The sequence below is a fragment of the Lolium perenne genome, chromosome 4 (genome assembly GCF_019359855.2).
Source record: "Lolium perenne isolate Kyuss_39 chromosome 4, Kyuss_2.0, whole genome shotgun sequence".
Lineage (NCBI taxonomy): Eukaryota > Viridiplantae > Streptophyta > Magnoliopsida > Poales > Poaceae > Lolium > Lolium perenne.
The window spans coordinates 118,824,741-118,849,631 of record NC_067247.2 but is presented as its reverse complement, the minus strand read 5'-3'; the positions used below and the strand labels follow the sequence as shown (position 1 = coordinate 118,849,631).

At 46.9% G+C, this 24,891-nt stretch overlaps 3 protein-coding genes across 3 annotated transcripts; 1 reads left to right on the top strand and 2 right to left on the bottom strand.

Moving 5' to 3' along the window:
• Positions 1-1,129: 1,129 nt before the first annotated feature.
• Positions 1,130-2,230, bottom strand: LOC127293737 (fasciclin-like arabinogalactan protein 1). The gene has a single exon (XM_051323382.1). It carries the CDS (start codon positions 2,131-2,133, stop codon positions 1,351-1,353), a length of 783 nt encoding a protein of 260 aa, XP_051179342.1. The 5' UTR covers positions 2,134-2,230; the 3' UTR covers positions 1,130-1,350.
• A 4,090-nt stretch (positions 2,231-6,320) lies between these two features.
• On the bottom strand, positions 6,321-7,523 carry LOC127293736 (fasciclin-like arabinogalactan protein 1). The gene has a single exon (XM_051323381.2). The coding sequence runs from the start codon at positions 7,452-7,454 to the stop codon at positions 6,678-6,680; it is 777 nt and encodes a 258-aa protein (XP_051179341.1). The 5' UTR covers positions 7,455-7,523; the 3' UTR covers positions 6,321-6,677.
• Positions 7,524-15,604: 8,081 nt separating this feature from the next.
• LOC127347132 (uncharacterized) lies at positions 15,605-16,098 on the top strand. Its single transcript, XM_051373356.1, has 2 exons — positions 15,605-15,974; positions 16,061-16,098. Exons 1-2 carry the CDS (start codon positions 15,605-15,607, stop codon positions 16,096-16,098), a joined length of 408 nt encoding a protein of 135 aa, XP_051229316.1.
• Positions 16,099-24,891: the final 8,793 nt, after the last annotated feature.

Sequence of the window (24,891 nt, the reverse complement as noted above, 5' to 3'; positions counted from 1 at the left end):
TAGGCCAGGAGGGCTCCGCCACGAGCCATCGCGCATCCCCGCAACCAAGCAGCCGCGGCGTCGCCTCCCCGCCGCCCGGTGCTGCACCATCCAAGGGCGCACAGCCACCGAAACATCGCTAACCTGTGCGCACCGCCGCCGGCTGGGCAGAACCATGTGCCTCCCTGCCTAGTGTGCGGGTAAGGGAAGGCCGATGCCATCAGCATGGCGCGGGCTTTTCCCGGTGGCCCGCGCTAACGGCGGCGGAGGGGAGAGGAGGGGAACGGGAGGCTGGGAGCTAGGGTTGCGGCCGCCCCGACGCCACCCGTCGGGGACGGGACCGGACGAAGCAGAGTATTTTTTTGGTTTTCTGTAAACTAAATTTACAAGCCGTATTCATTGAAATGGGAAGAGTACAAATGTTTATCCGTATTGGCATCTAATGATAAGCGACAAAAAAATCCACAAATTAACAAACTCAAGAATACAATGATGTTGCTAGACGATCGGCACTAATACGCTAGGGTCCGACATGACAAATATAATTTACTGCTCAGAAGTTCATCACACTTTCCACCTAGCTAATCCATGGATCTTTTTCTTTTTCCCGCGAATTTGTATTGGCATTGCTTAAATTTGGTAGCTATGCATGCACCCATTTATTTTTGGAACGTATAAGGAAGATGCATATATTACGGGAGCTAGCAAGTCCGGTCAGCTATGTTGCCATAATTTTTTTATTAATCTGCCGATTTTGCCCTTTGATGAGAAAATACTGCTGCTTTGGTCAACAAGTATTAGTAAATCTGAACCGTTTGATCAGTTGGTTTGGACGGTTAGTATTTGTCCGTCCCTACCGTAAAAAGCCTCTAAATCAAAGAGGCCGCGTCATAAAAAAAATACTCGCGTTGCGCTCTAGCCAGATCTTCTAAAACACATTTTGCAGCAATTAGAATTAGTCGGTTTCAACAATAATCCAAAAAAAAGAACAATCAGATCGCTCAGACACTACTTCCTTTTTCACAACAAGAACAATGAGAGCACAAAACAGTGACATGAAAAATAGTGCAGATTTATACATGGATCGAGAGATGGAGGCGCGCACACACAAGATAAGATCGCTTGAAGTAAATATGCAAACAAGCAACACTAGACAGACATCAAATTATTTCTCTGTGGTGAATGCAGCTGCGGCACAGGAGCCAATCCAGCAGCAGAACTCACTCCAGCACTACTAGGGTGCCATGCAACAGCGATACACTCTGCACTCCAAAACATCAACATGCAGACTCTGAAACTTGACTAATGTACCATGAAACTCTTAACAGAGCAGACAGCCGGCCGGTGTCTTCTATTCCTCCTTGATGTGCATCACTGCGTATCCTTGATCCGCATCTTTCCGAACCTGCCCTCCGCCGCCACCCAGCCGCTGATGAAGCCCACGATGGACCCTAGGACCATGAGCAGCACCACCCAGACCGGGACGCAGCAGTACAGCCAGCCACCGCACGCCGCCGCCTCGTCCCCTCCGTCCAGCTTCTGTCGCAGATGGCCCGGCAGCAGCACGGCGTCCACGAGGTACACTGCGAGGGGCCCCTCCTCCTCCGAAACCGTCTTGATCACCTTGGCCGCGACGCCTTGCCACGACGTGCACAGCCAAACCGTGTCGCCGTCGTCGCGGACGGTGATGCTCTGGCTGCTGTTGGTGGCCAACGTGCGCACCGCAACCGAGTCGAAGGCCGCGAGCTGCGCCCGGACGTAGCGCGCCACCGTGGCGTGGTGCAGGAGGACGTCGAGCCTGTCGCTGTCGGCGAGAGTTCCGAACTTCGGCTCGAACGCGGCCACGGCCTTGTCGTCGGGGCAGAAGAGGGTGAGCCCTCCGCCGCCCGGTACGAGGCGCTGCTGGAAGACGTCGCTGACGTTCGGCGACGCGGCGACGAGGGCCGCGAACCCCCCGCAGCCGCTCGTGGACATGATGTCCATGAGCTGCCCCTGCGGCGGCGGCGGCGCGTCGGACCCGTCACCACGGCCCAAGTCTGGGGTGCCTGGCAGCTGAAGATGGGGAATCTCCATCGTCCCGTCGTCGCCGGTGGCGGCGGCTCCTGACGCGAAGAGCACAAGGCCGATCAGAAAAGGTGCGGCCGATCCCGCCATTGCGCGTCGAGATCGCGCGCCTCCGAGCTAGCTAAGCGGGAGCGAGAGGGTGAGTGGAGTGGAGTTGCTATGCTACTGGTTAGGACGAGTGAAGTGAGCTTGGTGGCCCGTGAGGGAACTATTTATGCACGGTGACGGACGGTGAATAATTAGCACGAAGGCAACGGCGTACCAAGAGAGTGTAAAGGCTGGATCCGGCCTATACGTGTCGATCGACGTACTGTGTCCTGCATCAATACGTGCTCTTGGTTTCACCATTGAGTTAGCTTGCACATGTATGTGCAGCGAGCTGCTCTCCACTGTCCAGTGGTACGCTTCTATATACAGTAAGCATACCTTAATTTTAGATGGTGACACATGACAACTTAAGAAACTTTTGGCTTACTGTATTGCTGCTGGCATAGTCATATTGATCTTGGACGGTTTGGACCGACTACTACTTCAGGGAATACGATTCCCGGTAGAGCTAAACTCGGCTGCTCCTTGGTGGTTGCATGGCGTCCAGCTAACAAATGAGCATCCAATGGTATTCCGAAAGTCCACATAGTAGTTGCTCCATGCTGGCTCTGTGTTTAGACACCTTGAAAACAAGCCATGCATCGACTACCTTTGTTTGCTTTTGTAATGGTATGTTGTCTCGAGAAGAAAATCCAAAAATATATTGATATGAACTTTTTTCCATGGTAATTACCAAATATTATGCATTTGTGAGTTCTTTTTTATTTCGGTTTGGTCGTGGTGTTTATTTTTGGGTGGGAGGTCGGGGAACTCTGCCAACCCTAATAATGTTAAGTTTACGGTCGATATTATCATATATCCAGTATCAACCCTGGAAAAAGGTGGAGTGTGCGAGACCGATATGCCTTGATGCTTGACTGAAAATTCATAAGTTTGTTTTTCTTTCCCATTTTGCGTCCCTCCATGCTCTTGCCCCTTTGCACGAGCTGCCCCTCTAAGAGACTAAGAGACAACAATGTAAGCAGACCTTATCAAAAAATTTCCTTAACATATCCGTACAAAAAAAATTCTCGACGAGTTCGAAGCAGATCAGGTCATAACATATTGTTGATTCGTGTACGGATATACGAGACCGCAGATTCGTAACAGAAACAGAGCAGGCAGGATGTGTCGCTCATAAGTAGGTCGACAAAACATACAACCAAAAATAATTGATAAAACAAGTTTAACAAAACACTAATAAATGAGATAATGTACTACCTCCCTCACAGTTTATTAGGCGTACGCGTACCCCTAAGTCGTAAATTTGATCAAGTTAGCATTAGTTATATGTTATAAAAATTATATTATTAGAAAGTTTAGATGTTCTATTTTCTAATAATATAATTTTTACATTATGTATAATTTAAATTATATAGATCAAATTGTCGACCTAGGAATACGGGGAAGACTAGTAAACTGAGATGGAGGGAGTAACATGATAGAATAAAAAATTATAACATTGCCACATCAGAAAAATAGATGCAATAACACAAACACACACAAGGGCACACACCGGCTCATGTTTCAACGTTATACTAATAAGTTTGTACTCCATATATCGATATAATTACTACGTCAGTGAAATATTGTTTAAGGGACGAACTAGGCAACTCACTCATTACTAAATGTGCTATATTAGCTTCGATGTTTCACATGAATATCAGATTATTCCGATAAAAATCATCGGATCATCCTCATTTTTTTTTGGATAAGGATGCCCTGGTGCTATTCGGTATACCATATCCAATACCGCATATGGGTGTCAAGTTCAGAACCGGATATCCTATCCGCTAGGTTCCTTCAAATCAAATATGTATTCTCTCAAACAGATTCAGAAACGAATTCGATGCCAAAATTATCATGTCCGTTTGCACCCCTACCAAGAGAGTGGCCTTGTTCTAGTCGCTCTCTTCTGTTGTATGGAACTTCTCTTAGATGCAACCATGCATGGGCTTGTACATACATGAGAATGGAAAATAACATCAAGGATGTGTCTTTCTCACCGCCTGATACCATCTTACTGTGTTGGTTTTACTGTTGTCGTGTTACACTGAAAAAAAGCGACCTTAGATTTCTTTGGCGAATATATATGGACCAGGCATAATTAAACTCGTCAGTTTACATTGCATGCAAGTGTCATGTATGATTTATTCAGCATCCACTATTAGATTGAAAGTCCACACAGCAGCGTGTTCAGGCCGGCTTTGCTTTGGATAGCTAGCTTTTGTATCATGCCAACTTGTGTCATGTGATCATCTAGAACTAGAAGAGCGCGCAAGCAGCATCACTTTTTGTGGCCATGGACACGAGCTAGATAGGAGCCTAAGTTAACCTAGCTAGGGACGGGAGCTGAAACTGTGTATGCGTGAGCCGATCAGAGCTGTGTAGATCGAGCTCGGTTGTGTGGCCGTGTTGGGAAATGTAGACAGGGGTGGTAAACTGCGAATCTGAGAACTGTAGACAGGGGTGGTAACGTGTCGCACGCTCATAGGAGCTTTTCAGCCTCTGTTGTGCGCCACATGCGAACGTCGTTTTCGTCTGTTTTTTCTTTAAGTTTTGCTTTCGCCCGGGTTCACCTTCCTTTTTTGCATGCATTTCCTCCTCGGATTTGAAGTGGATTTCTATTGCACGGTTAAAAACGAGGCCAAAAGAGAAAGAGACTTGTGATATAGACCCAAAATGCAAATTGTAAACGAATGGTAAGCCTAGTTAGTTAGCAACTTGGTATTCGACTCATCGACTGCACGATTTTATATGGTGTCTTGAAAGGAAAATCTCAACCCAGTTTCCACAGAGCTTATCCATGTCGGTGAAAAACTATCAACAATGGTCGAAGACCTACAAAGATAGTTTCCCTTATGGTTCTCGCCGGTGGCATTACTTTTGTTTTACGAAAACACCGATGGCATTACTTGATATACTCTATTTGTCTATCAATCAAAGATAATTCTAGGGGTAAAATAGTGACAACCAAAAGACCGTGTGGGAAAACTTCTCCTCCTCTATTGGGGATGCGTTTGCACGTGGAGTCGCTTGGGACCTTGGCGGTGGCTTCCGCATCACTGGTGGAGCCAGGCCCTCTTTGCTAGAGAGATATCCTACTTACTTTCTTGTATAGAGGCGACTATCCCTGGATATGTCAAGGAGATTGATTGCCTCTTGGTGGGGAGAAGACATCCATGGACAAAATTCAGAAGGTGAAGGGGTATCTCAGCAGCAAAATCAAGAAGAGTAGCACCACAAGGAAGGAGTCGCAACTATTTGATGGATAGTTCTCATCTCTTTGCGTTGTCGTTTCTGAGATCTTTGTTGGTATGTTTTCAGCGGTGGGATTGGCAATGTGTCGAGAGTTTGTGTTATAGGAGTTGCATGCTATGAGAGTTTGTGGTTGTCGAGAGTATGTGTTGTTGTAATGGTTTTGCCCCATATTTCCATTAATTAATTAGTCGTTCTCTTCTTGATTAATAGTTTTGAGTAAAGCTTTTGCCCCCTTCTTTTTTTTAACAACTAAAAGGCTGGACAAAACCCATTTGAACTACTTACCAAAAGTAACTCAAATGCATTTGTCACAGTGCTTTTGCAGTTACACTCGGACAAGGTTATATGATGAACTCTCTCCAAAGTCCGTAGCCATGAAATCTACTTGCAAGGCTCCGAGAAATGGCGGTCAGATGCATTTCTATTCTACTTTATTTCAAGGTTACATCAGAATAAAGTTTTAGTAGTTCCATACGTGTGACGCTAGAGCGAGGCGATGTACCGCTACTTATCATGTACTCCCACAATTTGTAAATAAGGGCCGCAAATTTATCTAGACATGGATGTATCCTTGAAACGCTTCTAGATATAACCGTTTCTAGACGAAGTTGAGTCAATTATTTATGGATGGAGAAGGTATTATTAGTTCAAGGATTAAGTGGTGGTTGCATATTTCAGATTTTTAAAAGCATGTTACCTATAACAAAGCGAGCCTGTGTAAAGTTCCGTAAGAAAACAGTAGGACTGAATGCTGTTTCTTGATGCACCATAACGCACCTATCGTTTGGAAGCATATAGGAGTTAGGAGGGGTCTCCAAGGACCCTGAAGATAACCCGATTTGCTTCGAATTGTGCAGCATGCAGCTAGAAATAGTCAAATGCATCAGTACAAGCAGATATATACAATATTTCCTACAAGAAAAAAGATAAGACAAGAAGCTTGTTTTGATTGGCTACTACTGTTAATTTGCTTCATACAAGGATTTGCAGACTGCTCACTTCAGTGTCATAGAGAAAAGGAGTTCAGATCGCTCGGATACTAGCTACATCCTTTTTCACGACAACAGAAACAACAGAAAGCAAGAATATTGCAGAATTATAGATGGGTGATGGACTCGCACACCAGACAAGATCGCTCGAAGAAATATGCTGATCGAGGCAACACAGAGGAACAACATAACTCACGGATCCAGCACTAGAGTACCATGCAAGATGCAACTAAACACAACTTAAGACTCGAGCGTGCTTATTCTCCTCCGCCGGCCTTCCTCTTTCATCCCTGCATCCTAGATCCCGCGGCTAACCATCCATGTTCCGATCAGGGAGCCTGCGACGCCCGAGACCCACCACAGCACCAACCGGGGCAGGTTGCCGCAGTACTGCCATTGCAGCCAACCAAGATACCCACCGGCACCTTGCGCCGCCGCCTTCTCCTCTCCTCCATCCAGCTTCTCTCGCAGCAGCACGGCGTCCACGACGTAAAGGACGAGGGGGGGCTCCTCCGAGGAGACCGTCTTCGTAACCGTGGCCTTGCCGGCCCGTGGCCACATTGACGACAGGCACAGCCTCATCCTGTCGCAGCAGTCGCGGACGAGGACGGTCTGCATCTCGTTGGTGGCCGCGTCGGCGACGGCCAGCGTGGGCACGCCCACCCACGCGAAGCCGGCGAGCCGCGCCGGGCCGTAGAGCCCTGCGGCGCCGTGGTGCAGCAGCACGGCGACCCGGTCGACGTCGGCGAGAGCGCGGAAAGTGGGCTCGACGGCGGCGACGGCCTTGTCGTCGGGGCAGAAGAGAGTGAGCCCTCCGCCGCCCGGTATGAGGCGCTGCTGGAAGACGTCGCTGGCGTTGGGAGTCGCGGCGACGAGGGCCGCGAACCTCCCGCAGCCGCTCGTGGACATGATGTCCGTGAGCTGCCCCTGCGGCGTCGGCGCGTCGGACCAGTGTCCACGGCTCGGGTCGGGGGTGCCCGGAAGCTGGAGGTGGGGAAGAGTCGCCACGTCGTCGCCGCCGGCGGTGACTACGCACGCGATGAGCAGAAGGCCGAGCAGACAGGATGCCGCCATTGCGAGAACGGGAGAGAGTGGATCAGTGTGAGTTGCTCTGCTACTGGTTAGGACTTAGGACAAGTGAAGCGAGCGGATGAATTTATGGACGGAGAAGAGTGAAATGCAACTGCGACGAAGGGAGTGAGGAGTGTATATGCTGGAGCTACGTGTCGATCAACTAGCGGCGTCTTTGTGTCTGTCTCCTGAAATTAGCCGAACGTGAAACGATCAACAAATGCCAACAAGATAAAGATCTTGAACTGACAATGCGATCTCCATCAATTAGTTACGGGCTAGGGGATCAGCACATGTGGTCTACGGTCACTATTCATCTCCTATATACGGCAAGCATGCTTTAATTTTAGATGGAAACACATGACACAGTTGAAGAAAATAGTGGGGTTCGGCCTGTCAATGTGTGTCACCTTTGATTTCCACGCTCCTTTTACAAAACTTCAGCTTACTGTCTGGTACAGTCGTATCGATCTTGGACGGTTTGGATGGAGTATTACATCAGGGAATACGTCCCCGACAGAGCTAAACTCGGAAGTTCCTTGGTGGAAGCTTTGTATCTAGATATCAAATGAGCATCCAATGGTGCACGGAAAGTCCACTGTGTAGTTCACTCATGGCGGATTTCTTTCTAGACAGCTTGACAACATGTCATGCATCTAATAAATTACAGGTTTGTTTTAATAATCAAACATCTAATTGGGCACAGCACGATTCAGGAAAATATTTCATTTTGGATCTCAGGCAGACAGCAACCAGGAGAGCCTAAAAACAAAATTACTAACAGGTGGTTGTTCACAATCAGTACGTGATGCAGAGAAAAATACTAACATGAACATATCCTATTCGGTAGTAGCTGCATTGCCGAAACAACCGTGATGCTTTTCCTTCTAACTCAGGGTACCTTCAATATGACTGTTATTACATCATCCCAAACGTTACCCTTGGAAGATGCATCACCAGGAGGCTGACTTCCTCATAAACTATGACGCTGGCAGCATCATCAGACCCAAAGCTCAAAGCTGCAATCAGATCCATGCAGTCAAACTCAACAACCACACACTGCTCGCCTAATGTGTTGAAGGAGCTTGACATCATAAAGACTGTTGACATATATATCTTGGAACCAAAATGATGAAAGCCAGGTATAACAACGGCCAGCCATGCTAAACCTTTAGCATGCACGGGAACAACCAGTCCACCAAGTTATATATCATCATCATCGTCGTCATCAGAAGAGAACCATTGGGGATGGAATCTTTTCACACTTAAAGGTAAAGGTACATTATCCTCATCATCAGTCTCAGAAGCAGGAGTCGCATCCTTTCCTAGAAGACGGGATCTGCTGAATCTCAAAGGTTGAGTCGCATCCTTTCCTCGAAGACGGGATCTGCTGAATCTCAAAGGTTGATGAATGGTGGTTGTGAGCATGATGCCTTCTCGATCATCAGAAATCTTTCCCTTGGGAATTATCAAATCATACTCTGTCGGTAGCCCATCAGAGAGCGAAGAGCTTCTTATGTGGCAACTTGTACTTTCACAATAGCCCGTTGTCATGCAGTTGTAGTCCATAGTACATGAGAATTTGGGTTCTATAACGTTTGGTTGGACGCAGACGACTGAGATGGCATGTCCAAAAGGCTCTAATGCCATGCTGAGCAAGAAAAAGTAGCTGGTCTCGGTGCATTGCAGAACATTTAAGCCCAGTTGTAAACGGAGAGATGTTGTGGCAGAGTCTGGGAGGACTGTCAATGGACACTTGTGCTCGGTGGTGAAATGGTCCAGGAGCACCTGTATTGGTCCAGCGAAGCCACAACCAGACTCTGGGCAGAAGCATGGGGCATTCTGGCATGCCTTCTCATGTTCTTCTTTCTGGTAGTAGGTCACCTTCACGGTGCATCCGTACTCGGCATTGTAGCAAGGAACTATTTTTTTTTTCGAGAAAACGGAAAAGACTTTTGCGTTTCATTGCATTGAAAAGATAGGGAGTTTTACAAGCCTCCTAAGAGGGAGAGAACAAAAAGGAAAAAAAAAACATCAGTGCACGTCCCAGGTTGTCGGCAGCACTACCCTTAGACCCTTAGCCCCTGCCTTAGCCCACTGAACTGCCTCCTCCATGATGTCGTCCACCAATCCAAAGATCGATGGCTTGCTTCTGTCGAAGACGCAGGCATTGCGGTGTTTCCATATGAGCCACAGCGTGAGTAGAGTGATGGAGTCCAGGCCTTTGCACATGATTTTGGGGGTTTGCTGCCTCGCTTTACGCCACCAGTCGTCCAGGGTTGCGTCGGCGTCAGTCGGTGGCTGGCAAGTCATGCGCAGGCGTGCCAAGACCTCATGCCAGACCTGCCTAGAGAAGGGGCAGGCTAGGATGAGGTGATGCATCGTCTCCGGCAGCTGGTCGCACAGCAAGCACCTGGGGTGGTGCTGCAGTCCTCGCCGGGCCAGTCTCTCCGCAGTCCAGCAACGATCCATGCTCACCAGCCAGCTGAAAAATTTGACGCGCGGCGGCGCCCAAGTCTTGCAGGTAAGTTTCCACGAGCTGGACATGGTCGAGCCCTGGAACAACGCGAGGTAGCAGGACTTGGCTGTGTAAGAGCCGCTGTCCGTCCACTTCCAAACGAGTCTGTCCGGCTCCGTCGTCAGCGTGGTGTGGGCGATGGCCATCCAGAGCTGGAGGTACTGGCCGATCTCGTGGACGCCGAGGATGCCATGTATGTCGCGGGCCCAACTGTTCCCCTGGAGACCTTGCGCCACGGTCCTGATTTTGCGGCGGCGTTTGGGGATGCAATCATACAGCGCGGGCGCGATCTCGCGAGCAGCCCGGCCATCGATCCATCTGTCTTCCCAAAAGAGCACCTGCTGACCGTTTCCAATGACCATGCTGGTGGAGGCGAAGAAGATCGCGCGCTCCTCGGCCGAGAATTGCAGGTCCAGGTCCCTCCAGGCGCGCCTGTTGTCGGTGCGGGAAAGCCATAGCCAGCGCAAGCGCAGGGCCAGGCCAGTCCGTTCGATGTCAGGTATGCCGAGGCCACCGTGGGCGAGGGGCCGGCACACACGTTTCCAATTGACATGGCAGTTGCCGCCCTTGGCCTCTCTCTTTCCTTCCCAGAGGAATCCCCGCTTGATCTTGTCGATGAGCTTGAGGGTTTTCTTTGGCGGTGCAAGGACTAGCTGTTGGTGGATCGGAATAGCGCTGATCACGGCCTTGACCATGGTCGCCCTTCCTGCCTTGGTCATAAGCTTGGCTTTCCAAGTAGGCAGGCCGGCAGCGGCGCGCTCAACCAGGGGTTGCATCTGCGCAGCTGTGGGCCTCCTCAGGGTCAGCGGGATGCCGAGGTAGGAGATGGGAAGATCGATGATGGGGCAACCAAGTTCTTGGACCACCGGCGTGGCGTTGTCCTGGTCGCAGCGAATAAGCGTGGCCGAGCTCTTGGAGTAGTTGACCTGCAGGCCAGAGGCGCGGCCAAATAACTGCAGGATCTCGCGCACAGCAGTGACGTCCTGCAGCGTGGGGCAGCAGAACAGGACCACGTCGTCGGCGTAAAGCGAGAACGCGGGGACGGCGCGCGTAGGGTGCAAACGCTGCAGGATGCCGAGGTGGGCAGCGCGTTGGATGAGGCGGCCCAGAGCGTCGACGCCAAGGACGAAGAGTTGGGGCGAAAGAGGGTCGCCCTGTCTCAGTCCGCGGTGGTGCCATATGGGAGGGCCCGGCTCGCCATTAACCAGAACCCTCGTGCTCAACGAGGAGAGCAGTATCGCGATCCACTCCAGGAAGCGATCTCCGAATCCATACTGTCGTAGCGCTTCGAAGAGGAAGGGCCACGAGATGGAATCGAAAGCGCGCGCGAGACCGAGCTTGAGAAGGACCCGAGGTGCTCCGAGCTGGTGCAGGAGGCGTGCGGATTGCTTCACCAGGAGGAAGTTGTCGTGCAGGCTCCGACCGCCGATGAACGCGTTCTGGTTGGTGCTGACCAGGCCGTCGAGGTGCGGCGCTAGGCGAAGCGACAGCGTCTTGGCGAAGAGCTTGGCGATCAGGTGGATGAGGCTTGGGTAGCAGCGTCATCAGCGCCTGGTTGAGGCGATGAAACCCTCTGCCGCGCAGCTCGAAGAGCTGCTGGAACACGTCGACGACGTCCTGCTTGACAGTGGTCCAACACGCTCGAAGGAATTCCGCGGTGAAGCCGTCGAGTCCAGGTGCCTTGCGGGCCGGCATGCGCTTGACGGCGTTCCAGATCTCGTCGACGGTAAAGGGGGCCTCAAGAGCGTCCAGGCTGTCCGCGGGCTCTATGAGCTGCGCGAAATCCAGCGTGCAGTCCCGCGCGACATTGGTGCCCAGCAGGCCGTCGTAATGAGCGAAGGCAGCCTCGGCGATGGCGGCTTGATCAGTGATCGTCTGGTCGCCGACGCGGATGGCGTAGATCCTATTCATTTGTCTCCTGTAAGTGCACTGCTGATGGAAGAATGCCGTATTGGCATCGCCGTCGCGGAGGCAGGCGATCCGCGCACGCTGACGAGCGATGATGCGGTCTAGGGACGCCAGCCCTAGGTAGGTGGCCTTAAGCTGCTTGTGCAGCCAGATCTCGTGCGCGGATAGGACGCGGTCCTCCTAGGCTTTGTCGAAGCGGAGGATAAGATCCCTAGCGATCGCCACGCGCATCTGGACGCTACCCACCGTCTTCGAGCTCCAGCTGGTGAGGCTGCGCGCCGTGGCGTGCAGGCGCAGCCAGAGTCGCTGGAAGGGGTCGGCATGGTGGACAGAGTTCCAGGCCGCGGTGACCGTGTCGTGGAACCCGTCCAGGCGCAACCAGAACTCCTCAAAACGGAAACGGCGATGGCCAGCAGGCATGGGCGAGCAATCCAGCAGTAGCGGGGAGTGGTCGGAGACGACGGAGGCGAGACAGCGCAGGTGGCATTCTGTGGCTTTCTTCCCAGTCCGTGGTGCAGAAGAAGCGATCAAGGTGCACGAGCATGGGCGGCGATTGGCCGTTGGACCAGGTGTATCTTCTACCGTTGAGGTAGATCTCCTTGAGTGCCAGGTCATTGAGCACGCGGCGGAAGCTCCCATCATGCGCCGGTTTAGGTTGGAGTTGTTCTTGTCGCCGTCGCGGTAGATGAGATTAAAATCTCCGCAGAGCAGCCAAGGCCCGGGGCACGCATGACTGACTGGACGACATGTTCCATCCCAAAGCAGCGCTCGAAAGAAGTTTCGACAGATAGTGACACTTCTTGTTGGTCTGCTTGCCACGGCAAGACGAGCATATGCAATGACCGATAGAGCACTATGGAATAGAACGGATTAAATGGGGCCTCGTGAGAATAAATCTTAACAGAAACAAAAAAAAATGGAATATTTCACGACAGCATGATAGGTTAGTACTACACATTTCATTATTCCAGTTACCATAGCTATCATGCAACATTCATGAGAAACATGTTGTTGCCAAGTAATAGCACTTATCCAACTATTGATTTACCGAAGATCTGATTTTAGTTTGAGCTTTATCATAAATGAAATAAAAGATTGAGTTCAGAGACAAGTCAATGTGTACACACAGGCAGTGCATTTACCTGGAATATCGGAGGCCTTAAGGGCTCAAAGCAGATGGGGCAGTCAAGGGTCTCCACTCCAATGCTGACATTGAGCCTCTTTGTGCTCCGCTCTACCTCTGGCAGAGCTTCAACTGTTCTCTTGTTGGAGCTACTGCTGTCCATCCCCAACAAAACCTTTAGGTACCAGCAATAGATTGTTTGGCGTACTGCTAGTACTATGAGCGCAACCAAGATACAAACATACAGCTCAAAATAAGTCCACTGCTGTCATATCTGCACACACCTTATAAGGCAAATCAGCTAAAACTGCAGTCCTCTAACTCTAGGTTCATTAGGACGTCTATAAATTTCTCAACTGCCTTTACGTTTTTCTAGCCTATCCTACAGTACGAATCCCTCCAAAAAAAAAAAAAAAAAAAAAAAACTATGATAGTAGAGTATATTATTGGGTATTGAGCGCGGCGATGCATATGCAAGTAATCTGACAGAGACAGCGAAAGAGGTATGTCCTCCCCTGATCCAAATCATTTGTCGCCGATTCAGTGATAATTTGGATCGGGGGAGTAACACTTTTTTTTGTAGCCATAAGTTAGATGGGCAATTGTCTTCGGAAAATTGGAAGTAAGCTATAGAAAGGGGTTAATTAACTGAGACTCTGAGAGGTAGAGGACAGCAATTTTAACAGATCTGTTGGTTTTCTGTTTCTTGGAGAAAAGAATATTTGAGATAATTTGCCTCATAAGGCATGTGGAGATATGATAGCAGAGTATTATTGGGTAATAATTACCAATATGCAAGTAATCTGAAGAAGTAGTGAAACAAGAAATTTATTCAGGTCGAGTGTTAGGCATGGCATAGCATAGGACTCCGACAACGGAGGACGGTCCCGAATCGGGAGGAATGCAGCCGTACCTTAACTACCTGTAGCGCCTGCCGGCGTCGAGGTCGTTTCCTGATGGCGGCGCAACCGGGGGATGCGGGCGTCGCCTCCGGTGACGCCTCCTCCGAGTGGAGAACTGATTTATACACTGGACCCCGTCGACCTGAGGCCTGAGGATGATGGGAGCACGGAGGGAAGAGGAGGCGAGCGCGAGCACGACGGCGGAAGGGTTTGCCAGTTCTAGAGGCGATACTTACCAAGGCGTACGAGAACAAGGGCACGAGGCCGGCCCAAGCACGGGCCGGCCCATTACATGTGCCCTCTCAAGCTGGTGATTTTAGCTTCCAAACCTGTCACGTTCATCGGAGGTTTTTTTTTATAAATTCAAATAAAAAAATCTTTCAAACCAAAGGTTTAAATCAAGGTATTTTTACGGTCATGTTAGTCTTATCAAAATCTTTAAAACTAGATTACATGTTATTATGTTTTGACGAGTTTGATTTGCACTGCCTCACTGCCTTCGGATTCCTTGCAGTGCGCCTTCTTTCTTTTATTTTATGGTATGCCCCTTTTTCACTACTTTCTGCTGCACTGATGGTGGCTAACGATGTATTGTGTTTCGATGTCCTGCAATAAGCGATCGTCTTCCACTCTTTTTCGCAACAGTGATGTCATGCCTCATGATGCACTTTGCTTTGATATCCTTCACTAATGTTTCACGTTGTGTTTCGTGGCATTAATGTCATGTCTAACTTGCATTGTGTTTTGATGTCCTCTCTTGAGCAGGTGTCTTGCATTGTGTTCCTGCACCGATTACTTGCCTTTAGCTTTAGACGGGGTGCGGCCCACAAAGCGCACTACAACAAATATACTTGTGAAACACTATGCGTGATAACTAATGTACCGTCCTTCAACATCTATATGAATGCCAAATCGTCGAAAGTGTGGTGACGGAGCATAGCATGTGCTACAACAAGATACAACAAAATTCTCTTTATTTCTTTATTCATCGGTTTTGTCATCTATTGATTGTTTTGGACTATAGAAAGAGTGTGTGATGTCATTTTAAATTTGACTTTGCCTTGCCTATTGTCAATCTTTAAAAGTTCCTTTTATGCGTATCATTTATTCAAGTCCACATTTAGTTAGTTTTTTTCTTTTTGTTCATTTTCAGTTCTTCAATGTCTAGTCTCTATTTCTTCGGTGTCAGCATTTATGGTTCACTAGTAGAAAACAGGCCTTTCGTCAGACCCCTTTGGCTCCGGCCGTGTCCTGGGCCGGGACCAAAGGCATGGCCACGTCGCCCCGAATCCGCCCAATCGTACGGCACCCATAGGTCCCGGTTCGTTAGGATCCATTGATCCCAGTTTGTATCCCAAACCGGGACTAAAGGGTTTTGCGGCACGCTGCGCCTGCAGTACCCCCTATAGTCCCAGCTGGTGACACGCCCCTTAAGTCAAACGCTTCGTTCCCGCGGAAGCCGATCGTCGTGTCGCCATTACTGGCCAGCGTCGATATCGAGCGTCACGCGGGAATCTGAGCCACCGCCGCTGGCGTGGCCAGCCACGGGAATTGATTACCCGATGGCTGGCCCTGTACATCTTAATCTTTCATTCCTTTATATGCTCATCTTCTCCACCATTTCCACACACAAGATTCTTCCATCTCATCTCCTCCACCATTGCAAAAAAAAGATCTCCTCTTCGTCGACATTTCGGACTCAATGGAGCACCTCGCGCTCGACCCGGCTCCTCGAACTCGGGTGTACCACCTGATGGCGGAAGGGATGTCGTTCAAGATCACGGTCGCTCTCCGTGCAAGAAGGGTGGAGAAGTGGATCCGCGCCTTGAAGAGGGACTATCTCGACAACCCACCAATCAAGTGCGTCGGCTTGGAATGCGAGTTCACCAACCCTCGCGAGGGTGATCAGCGTGTCGCCGTCCTTCAACTCTCGGTGGTGTCCGAGAATTTGGTATTCCATATTTGTCATGCTGATGAAGTGCCACAAGTTCTCAGGGAGTTCTTGCAGGACGGGACCATCATATTCTGCGGCGTGTCTATCGGCAAGGATGTGGAGATGCTGAGTCCGTACGGTATTCATCTTACTTCTGCGTACGACCTCCAGAAGATACTCCCGAATCCCACAAATAATCACATTCCGAGTCTATATGATCTGAAGAATTCTATCATGTTGGAGATATGTCCAAGAGGCAATAATAAATTATTTATTGTTATATCTTAGTGTTCATGATAAATGCTTACATTCCATGTTATAATTGTATTAACCGAAACATTGATACATGTGTGTTACGTAAACAACAAGGAGTCCCTAGTAAGCCTCTTGTATAACTAGCTTGTTGATTAATGGATGATCATGGTTTCGTGATCATGAACATTGGATGTTATTAATAACAAGGTTATGTCATTAGGTGAATGATATAATGGACATACACCCAAAGGAGCTAGCATAAGATCAAGTCATTAAGTTCAATTTGCTATAAGCTTTCGATACATAGTTGCCTAAGTCCTTCGACCATGAGATCATGTAAATCACTTACACCGGAAGGGTACTTTGATTACATCAAACGCCATTGCATAAATGGGTGGTTATAAAGATGGGATTAAGTATTCGGAAAGTGTGAGTTGAGGCATATGGATCAATAGTGGGATTTGTCCATCCTGATGACGGATAGATATACTCTGGGCCCTCTCGGTGGAATGTCATCTGATTAGCTTGCAAGCATATGATTGGATCATAAGAGATGACATACCACGGTGCGAGTAAAGAGTACTTGTCGGTTACGAGGTTGAACAAGGTATGGAGATACCGATGATTGAACCTCGGACAAGTAAAATATCGCGAGACAAAGGGAATCGGCATCGTATGTAAAAGGTTCAATCGATCACTAAGTCATTGTTGAATATGTGGGAGCCATTATGGATCTTCAGATCCCGCTATTGGTTATTGCTCGGAGAGGAGTCTCGACCATGTCTGCATAGTTCGCGAACCGTAGGGTGACGCGCTTAAGGTTCGATGTCGCATAAGTAGATTCGAAATATGAGATGGAAACCGAAGTTTGTTCGGTTTCTCGGATGGGATCCAGGACATCACGAGGAGGTCCGGAATGGTCCGGAGAATAAGATTCATATATGGGAAGTCATTTTCAGGGTTACCGGAAAAGTTCAGGATTTTTCGGTATTGTACCAGAGGTTCTAGAAGGTTCCGGAGGTACCATAGTGGGGCCCACCTATCCCGGACGACCAACATGGACCGGAAGGGTCGCATAGGCCCACATGGGCCATGCACACCAGCCCCTCAAGGCCCATGTGGCTGTACCAAGTGGATAAGATCAAATCCCTTGAAAATAGGGACTTAACTTGGGGGGAAGTTCCCCCCCTTGTTTTGGCCGACCCTTGGGCTTGGAGGAGGGGCCAAGGCAGCCCCCCACGCCTATATAAGAGGGAGGGGAGGGCTGGGGCGCAGCACATTGATGTCTACGTTCCCCCTCCTTTCCCGTAGACAGTGTTGGGCCTCCAAGAGCAGAGGTTTGTAGAACAGCAGCAAGTTTTCCCTTAAGTGGATCACCCAAGGTTTATCGAACTCAGGGAGGAAGAGGTCAAAGATATCCCTCTCATGCAACCCTGCAACCACAAAGCAAGAAGTCTCTTGTGTCCCCAACACACCAAATAGGTGCACTAGTTCGGCGAAGAGATAGTGAAATACAAGTGGTATAAATAAGTATGAGCAGTAGCAACGGTGCCAGAAAAGTGCTTGCTGGCGCGTAGTGATGGATGGTGATATAGCAGGCAGTAGTAACGCAGTAAAACAGTAAACAAGCAGCGATAGCAGTATTTAGGAACAAGGCCTAGGGATTAGACTTTCACTAGTGGACACTCTCAACATTGATCACATAACAGAATAGATAAATGCATACTCTACACTTTTGTTGGATGATGAACACATTGCGTAGGATTACACGAACCCTCAATGCCGGAGTTAACAAGCTCCACAATAATGCTCATGTTTAAGTAACCTTATAGTGTAAGATAGATCAAAAGACTAAACCAAGTACTAGCATAGCATGCACACTGTCACCTTCATGCATATGTAGGAGGAATAGATCACATCAATATTATCATAGCAATAGTTAACTTCGCAATCTACAAGAGATCATGATCATAGCATAAACCAAGTACTAACACGGTGCACACACTGTCACCTTTACACACGTGCAGGAGGAATAGAACTACTTTAATAACTTTGCTAGAGTAGCACATAGATAGTAGTGATACAAAACTCATATGAATCTCAATCATGTAAAGCAGCTCATGAGATCATTGTATTGAGGTACATAGGAGAGAGATTAACCACATAGCTACCGGTACAGCCCCGAGCCTCGATGGAGAACTACTCCCTCCTCATGGGAGCAGCAGCGGTGATGAAGATTGCGGTGGAGATGGCAGCGGTGTCGATGGAGGAGCCTTCCGGGGGCACTTCCCCGCTCCGGCAGGGTGCCGGAACAGAGACTCCTGTCCCCCAGATCTTGGCGTCGCGATGGCGGCGGCTCTGGAAGGTTTCTGTGGTTTTCGCCAATCGTATCAGGGTTTTCGATCCAGGGGCTTTATATAGGCGAAGAGGCGGCGCAGGAGGGTCGAAGGGGCAACGACACCATAGGGCGGCGCGGCCAGGGCCTGGGCCGCGCCGGCCTAGGGTCTGGGGGCCCAGTGCCCCCCCTCTGGTCCTTCCCGGGTGTTCTGGATGCTTCCGGTGAAAATAGGAACTTTGGCGTTGATTTCGTCCGATTCCGAGAATATTTCGTTACTAGGATTTCTGAAACCAAAAACAGCAGAAAACAGGAACTGGCACTTCGGCATCTTGTTAATAGGTTAGTTCCAGAAAATGCACGAATATGACATAAAGTGTGCATAAAACATGTAGATAACATCAATAATGTGGCATGGAACATAAGAAATTATCGATACGTCGGAGACGTATCAGCATCCCCAAGCTTAGTTCTGCTCGTCCCGAGCAGGTAAAACGATAACACAGATAATTTCTGGAGTGACATGCCATCATAACCTTGATCATACTATTTGTAAAGCATATGTAGTGAATGCAGCGATCAAAACAATGTATATGACATGAGTAAACAAGTGAATCATATAGCAAAGACTTTTCATGAATAGCACTTCAAGACAAGCATCAATAAGTCTTGCACAAGAGTTAACTCATAAAGCAATAATTCAAAGTAGAGGTATTGAAGCAACACAAAAGAAGATTAAGTTTCAGCGGTTGCTTTCAACTTATAACATGTATATCTCATTGATATTGTCAACATAGAGTAATATAATAAGTGCAATATGCAAGTATGTAGGAATCAATGCACAGTTCACACAAATGTTTGCTTCTTGAGATGGAGAGTAATAGGTGAACTGACTCAACATAAAAGTAAAAGAATGGTCCTTCAAAGAGGAAAGCATCGATTGCTATATTTGTGCTAGAGCTTTTATTTTGAAAACATGAAACAATTTTGTCAACGGTAGTAATAAAGCATATGTATCATGTAAATTATATCTTACAAGTTGCAAGCCTCATGCATAGTATACTAATAGTGCCCGCACCTTGTCCTAATTAGCTTGGACTACCGGATCATCACAATGCACATGTTTTAACCAAGTGTCACAAAGGGGTACCTCTATGCCTCCTGTACAAAGGTCTAAGGAGAAAGCTCGCATTGGATTTCTCGCTATTGATTATTCTCAACTTAGACATCCATACCGGGACAACATAGACAACAGATAATGGACTCCTCTTTTATGCATAAGCATATAACAACAATTAATAATTTTCTCATTTGAGATTTGAGGATTGTTGTCCAAAACTGAAACTTCCACCATGGATCATGGCTTTAGTTAGCGGCCCAATGTTCTTCTCTAACATATGCATGCTTAACCATAAGGTGGTAGATCTCTCTTACTTCAGACAAGACGGACATGCATAGCAACCCACATGAAATTCAACAATGAATAGTTGATGGCGTCCCCAGTAAACATGGTTATCGCACAACAAGCAACTTAATAAGAGATAAAGTGCATAATTACATATTCAATACCACAATAGTTTTTAAGCTATTTGTCCCATGAGCTATATATTGCAAAGGTGAATGATGGAATTTTAAAGGTAGCACTCAAGCAATTTACTTTGGAATGGCGGAAAATACCATGTAGTAGGTAGGTATGGTGGACACAAATGGCATAGTGGTTGGCTCAAGTATTTTGGATGCATGAGAAGTATTCCCTCTCGATACAAGGTTTAGGCTAGCAAGGCTTATTTGAAACAAACACAAAGATGAACCGGTGCAGCAAAACTCACATAAAAGACATATTGAAAACATTATAAGACTCTACACCGTCTTCCTTGTTGTTCAAACTCAATACTAGAAATTATCTAGACCTTAGAGAAACCAAATATGCAAACCAAATTTAGCATGCTCTATGTATTTCTTCATTAATGGGTGCAAAGCATATGATGCAAGAGCTTAATCATGAGCACAACAATTGCCAAGTATCACATTACCCAAGACATTAATAGCAATTACTACATGTATCATTTTCCAATTCCAACCATATAACAATTTAACGAAGGAGAAACTTCGCCATGAATATTATGAGCTAAGAACACATGTGTTCATACGAACCAGCGGAGCGTGTCTCTCTCCCACACAAGCATGATGTAATCCAATTTATTCAAACACAAACAAAAATAAAAGCATACAGACGCTCCAAGAAAAGCACATAAGATGTGACCGAATAAAAATATAGTTTCAGGGGAGGAACCTGATAATGTTGTCGATGAAGAAGGGGATGCCTTGGGCATCCCCAAGCTTAGACGCTTGAGTCTTCTTAGAATATGCAGGGGTGAACCACCGGGGCATCCCAAGCTTAGAGCTTTCACTCTCCTTGATCATGTTGCATCATACTCCTCTCTTGATCCTTGAAAACTTCCTCCACACCAAACTCGAAACAACTCATTAGAGGGTTAGTGCACAATATAAATTGACATATTCAGAGGTGACACAATCATTCTTAACACTTCTGGACATTGCATAATGCTACTGGACATTAGTGGATCAAAGAAATTAATCCAACATAGCAAAAGAGGCAATGCGAAATAAAAGGCAGAATCTGTCAAAACAGAACAGTTCGTATTGACGAATTTTAAAATGGCACCAGACTTGCTCAAATGAAAATGCTCAAATTGAATGAAAGTTGCGTACATATCTGAGGATCATGCACGTAAATTGGCTTAATTTTCTGAGTTACCTACAGGGAGGTGGACCCAGATTCGTGACAGCAAAGAAATCTGGAACTGCGCAGTAATCCAAATCTAGTACTTACTTTTCTATCAACGGCTTTACTTGGCACAACAAAACACAAAACTAAGATAAGGAGAGGTTGCTACAGTAGTAAACAACTTCCAAGACACAAATATAAAACAAAGTACTGTAGCAAAATAACACATGGGTTATCTCCCAAGAAGTTCTTTCTTTATAGCCATTAAGATGGGCTCAGCAGTTTTGATGATGCACTCGCAAGAAATTATAGTTGAAGCAAAAGAGAGCATCAAGAGGCAAATTCAAAACACATTTAAGTCTAACATGCTTCCTATGCATAGGAATCTTGTAAATAAAAAAGTTCATGAAGAGCAAAGTAACAAGCATAGGAAGATAAAACAAGTGTAGCTTGAAAAATTTCAGCACATAGAGAGGTGTTTTAGTAACATGAAAATTTCCACAACCATATTTTCCTCTCTCATAGTAACTTTCAGTAGCAACATGAGCAAACTCAACAATATAACCATCACATAAAGCATTCTTATCATGAGTCTCATGCATAAAATTATTACTACTCCCAACATAAGCATAATCAATTTTATTAGTTGTAGTGGGAGCAAATTCAACAAAGTAGCTATCATTATTATTCTCATCATCAAATATAGGAGGCATATTGTAATCATAATCAAATTCACTCTCCATAGTAGGTGGCACCAAAAGACCACTATCATTATAATCATCATAAATAGGAGGTAAAGAATCATCAAAGTAAATTTCCTCCTCAATTCTTGGGGGACTAAAAATATCATGCTCATCAAAGCCAGCTTCCCCAAGCTTAGAATTTTCCATATCATTAGCAACAATGGTATTCAAAGTGTTCATACTAACATGTTTCATGGGTTTTTTAATTTTCGCATTAAACCATTCATGTCTTGACTCAGGAAATAGAATAAAAAGCTCACAAATGTTTTCCATTATGCCTTACTAGTGTAAACAAGAAACAAAAAGATGCAATTGCAGGATCTAAAGGAAATAGCTTCGAGCACAAACACAATGGCGCCAGAAAAGTACTTTACCTGGAACCAAAGTATGAGTGCTGATGCGTGTGGTTGGCACGTCCGTTGGGAACCCCAAGAGGAAGGTGTGATGCGCACAGCGGCAAGTTTCCCTCAGTAAGAAACCAAGGTTTAATCGGACCAGTAGGAGTCAAGAAGCACGTTGAAGGTTGATGGCGGCGGGATGTAGTGCGGCGCAACACCAGGGATTCCGGCGCCAACGTGGAACCTGCACAACACAACCAAAGTACTTTGCCCCAACGAAACAGTGAGGTTGTCAATCTCACCGGCTTGCTGTAACAAAGGATTAACCGTATTGTGTGGAAGATGATTGTTTGCAGAAAACAGTAGAACAAGTATTGCAGTAGATTGTATTTCAGTAAAGAGAATTGGACCGGGGTCCACAGTTCACTAGAGGTGTCTCTCCCATAAGACGAACAGCATGTTGGGTGAACAAATTACAGTTGGGCAATTGACAAATAAAGAGAGCATGACCATGCACATACATATCATGATGAGTATAGTGAGATTTAATTGGGCATTACGACAAAGTACATAGACCGCCATCCAACTGCATCTATGCCTAAAAAGTCCACCTTCGTGTTATCATCCGAACCCCTCCAAAGTATTAAGTTGCAAAGCAATGAGACAATTGCATTAAGTATGGTGCGTAATGTAATCAACAACTACATCCTTAGACATAGCATCAATGTTTTATCCCTAGTGGCAACAGCACAACACAACCTTAGAACTTTCTGTCACTGTCCCAGGTGTCAATGCAGGTATGAACCCACTATCGAGCATAAGTACTCCCTCTTGGAGTTACAAGCATCTACTTGGCCAGAGCATCTACTAGTAACGGAGAGCATGCAAGATCATAAACAACACATAAGCATAACTTTGATAATCAACATAACAAGTATTCTCTATTCATCGGATCCCAACAAACGCAACATATAGAATTACAGATAGATGATCTTGATCATGTTAGGCAGCTCACAAGATCCGACAATGATAGCACAATGGGGAGAAGACAACCATCTAGCTACTGCTATGGACCCATAGTCCAGGGGTAGACTACTCACACATCACACCGGAGGCGACCATGGCGGCGTAGAGTCCTCCGGGAGATGATTCCCCTCTCCGGCAGGGTGCCGGAGGCGATCTCTGGATCCCCCGAGATGGGATCGGCGGCGGCGGCGTCTCTCGGAAGGTTTTCCATATCGTGGCTCTCGGTGCCGGGGGTTTCGTCACGGAGGCTATTTGTAGGCGGAAGGGCAGGTCAAGAGGCGGCACGGGGCCCCACACCACGGGGCCGCGCGGCCAAGGGGGCCGCGCCGCCCTAGGGTGTGGCCCCCTCGTCGCCCCTCTTCGTCTCTCCTTCGGACTTCGAAGCTTCGTGGAAAAATAGGCCCCCGGGCTTTGATTTCGTCCAATTCCGAGAATATTTCCTTACTAGGATTTCTGAAACCAAAAACAGCAGAAACAAAGAATCGGCACTTCGGCATCTTGTTAATAGGTTAGTTCCAGAAAATGCACGAATATGACATAAAGTGTGCATAAAACATGTAGATAACATCAATAATGTGGCATGGAACATAAGAAATTATCGATACGTCGGAGACGTATCAGCATCCCCAAGCTTAGTTCTGCTCGTCCCGAGTGTAAAACGATAACACGTATAATTTCTGGAGTGACATGCCATCATAATCTTGATCATACTATTTGTAAAGCATATGTAGTGAATGCAGCGATCAAAACAATATATATGACATGAGTAAACAAGTGAATCATAAAGCAAAGACTTTTCATGAATAGCTCTTCAAGACAAGCATCAATAAGTCTTGCATAAGAGTTAACTCATAAAGCAATAATTCAAAGTAAAGGCATTGAAGCAACACAAAAGAAGATTAAGTTTCAGCGGTTGCTTTCAACTTGTAACATGTATATCTCATGGATATTGTCAACATAGAGTAATATAATAAGTGCAATAAGCAAGTATGTAGGAATCAATGCACAGTTCACACAAGTGTTTTCTTCTTGAGGTGGAGAGAAATAGGTGAACTGACTCAACATTGAAAGTAAAAGAATGGTCCTCCATAGAGGAAAAGCATCGATTGCTATATTTGTGCTAGAGCTTTGATTTTGAAAACATGAAACAATTTTGTCAACGGTAGTAATAAAGCATATGCATCATGTAAATTATATCTTATAAGTTGCAAGCCTCATGCATAGTATACTAATAGTGCCCGCACCTTGTCCTAATTAGCTTGGACTACCTGGATTATCACCGCAATACATATGCTTTAACCAAGTTTCACAAAGGGGTACCTCTATGCCGCCTGTACAAAGGTCTAAGGAGAAAGCTCGCATTTGGATTTCTCGCTTTTGATTATTCTCAACTTAGACATCCATACCGGGACAACATAGACAACAGATAATGGACTCCTCTTTTAATGCTTTAAGCATTCAACAACAATTAATTCTTTTCTCATTAGAGATTTGAGGATGTTTGTCCAAAACTGAAACTTCCACCATGGATCATGGCTTTAGTTAGCGGCCCAATGTTCTTCTCTAACAATATGCATGCTCAAACCATTCAACTCAGTGTAGATCGCCCT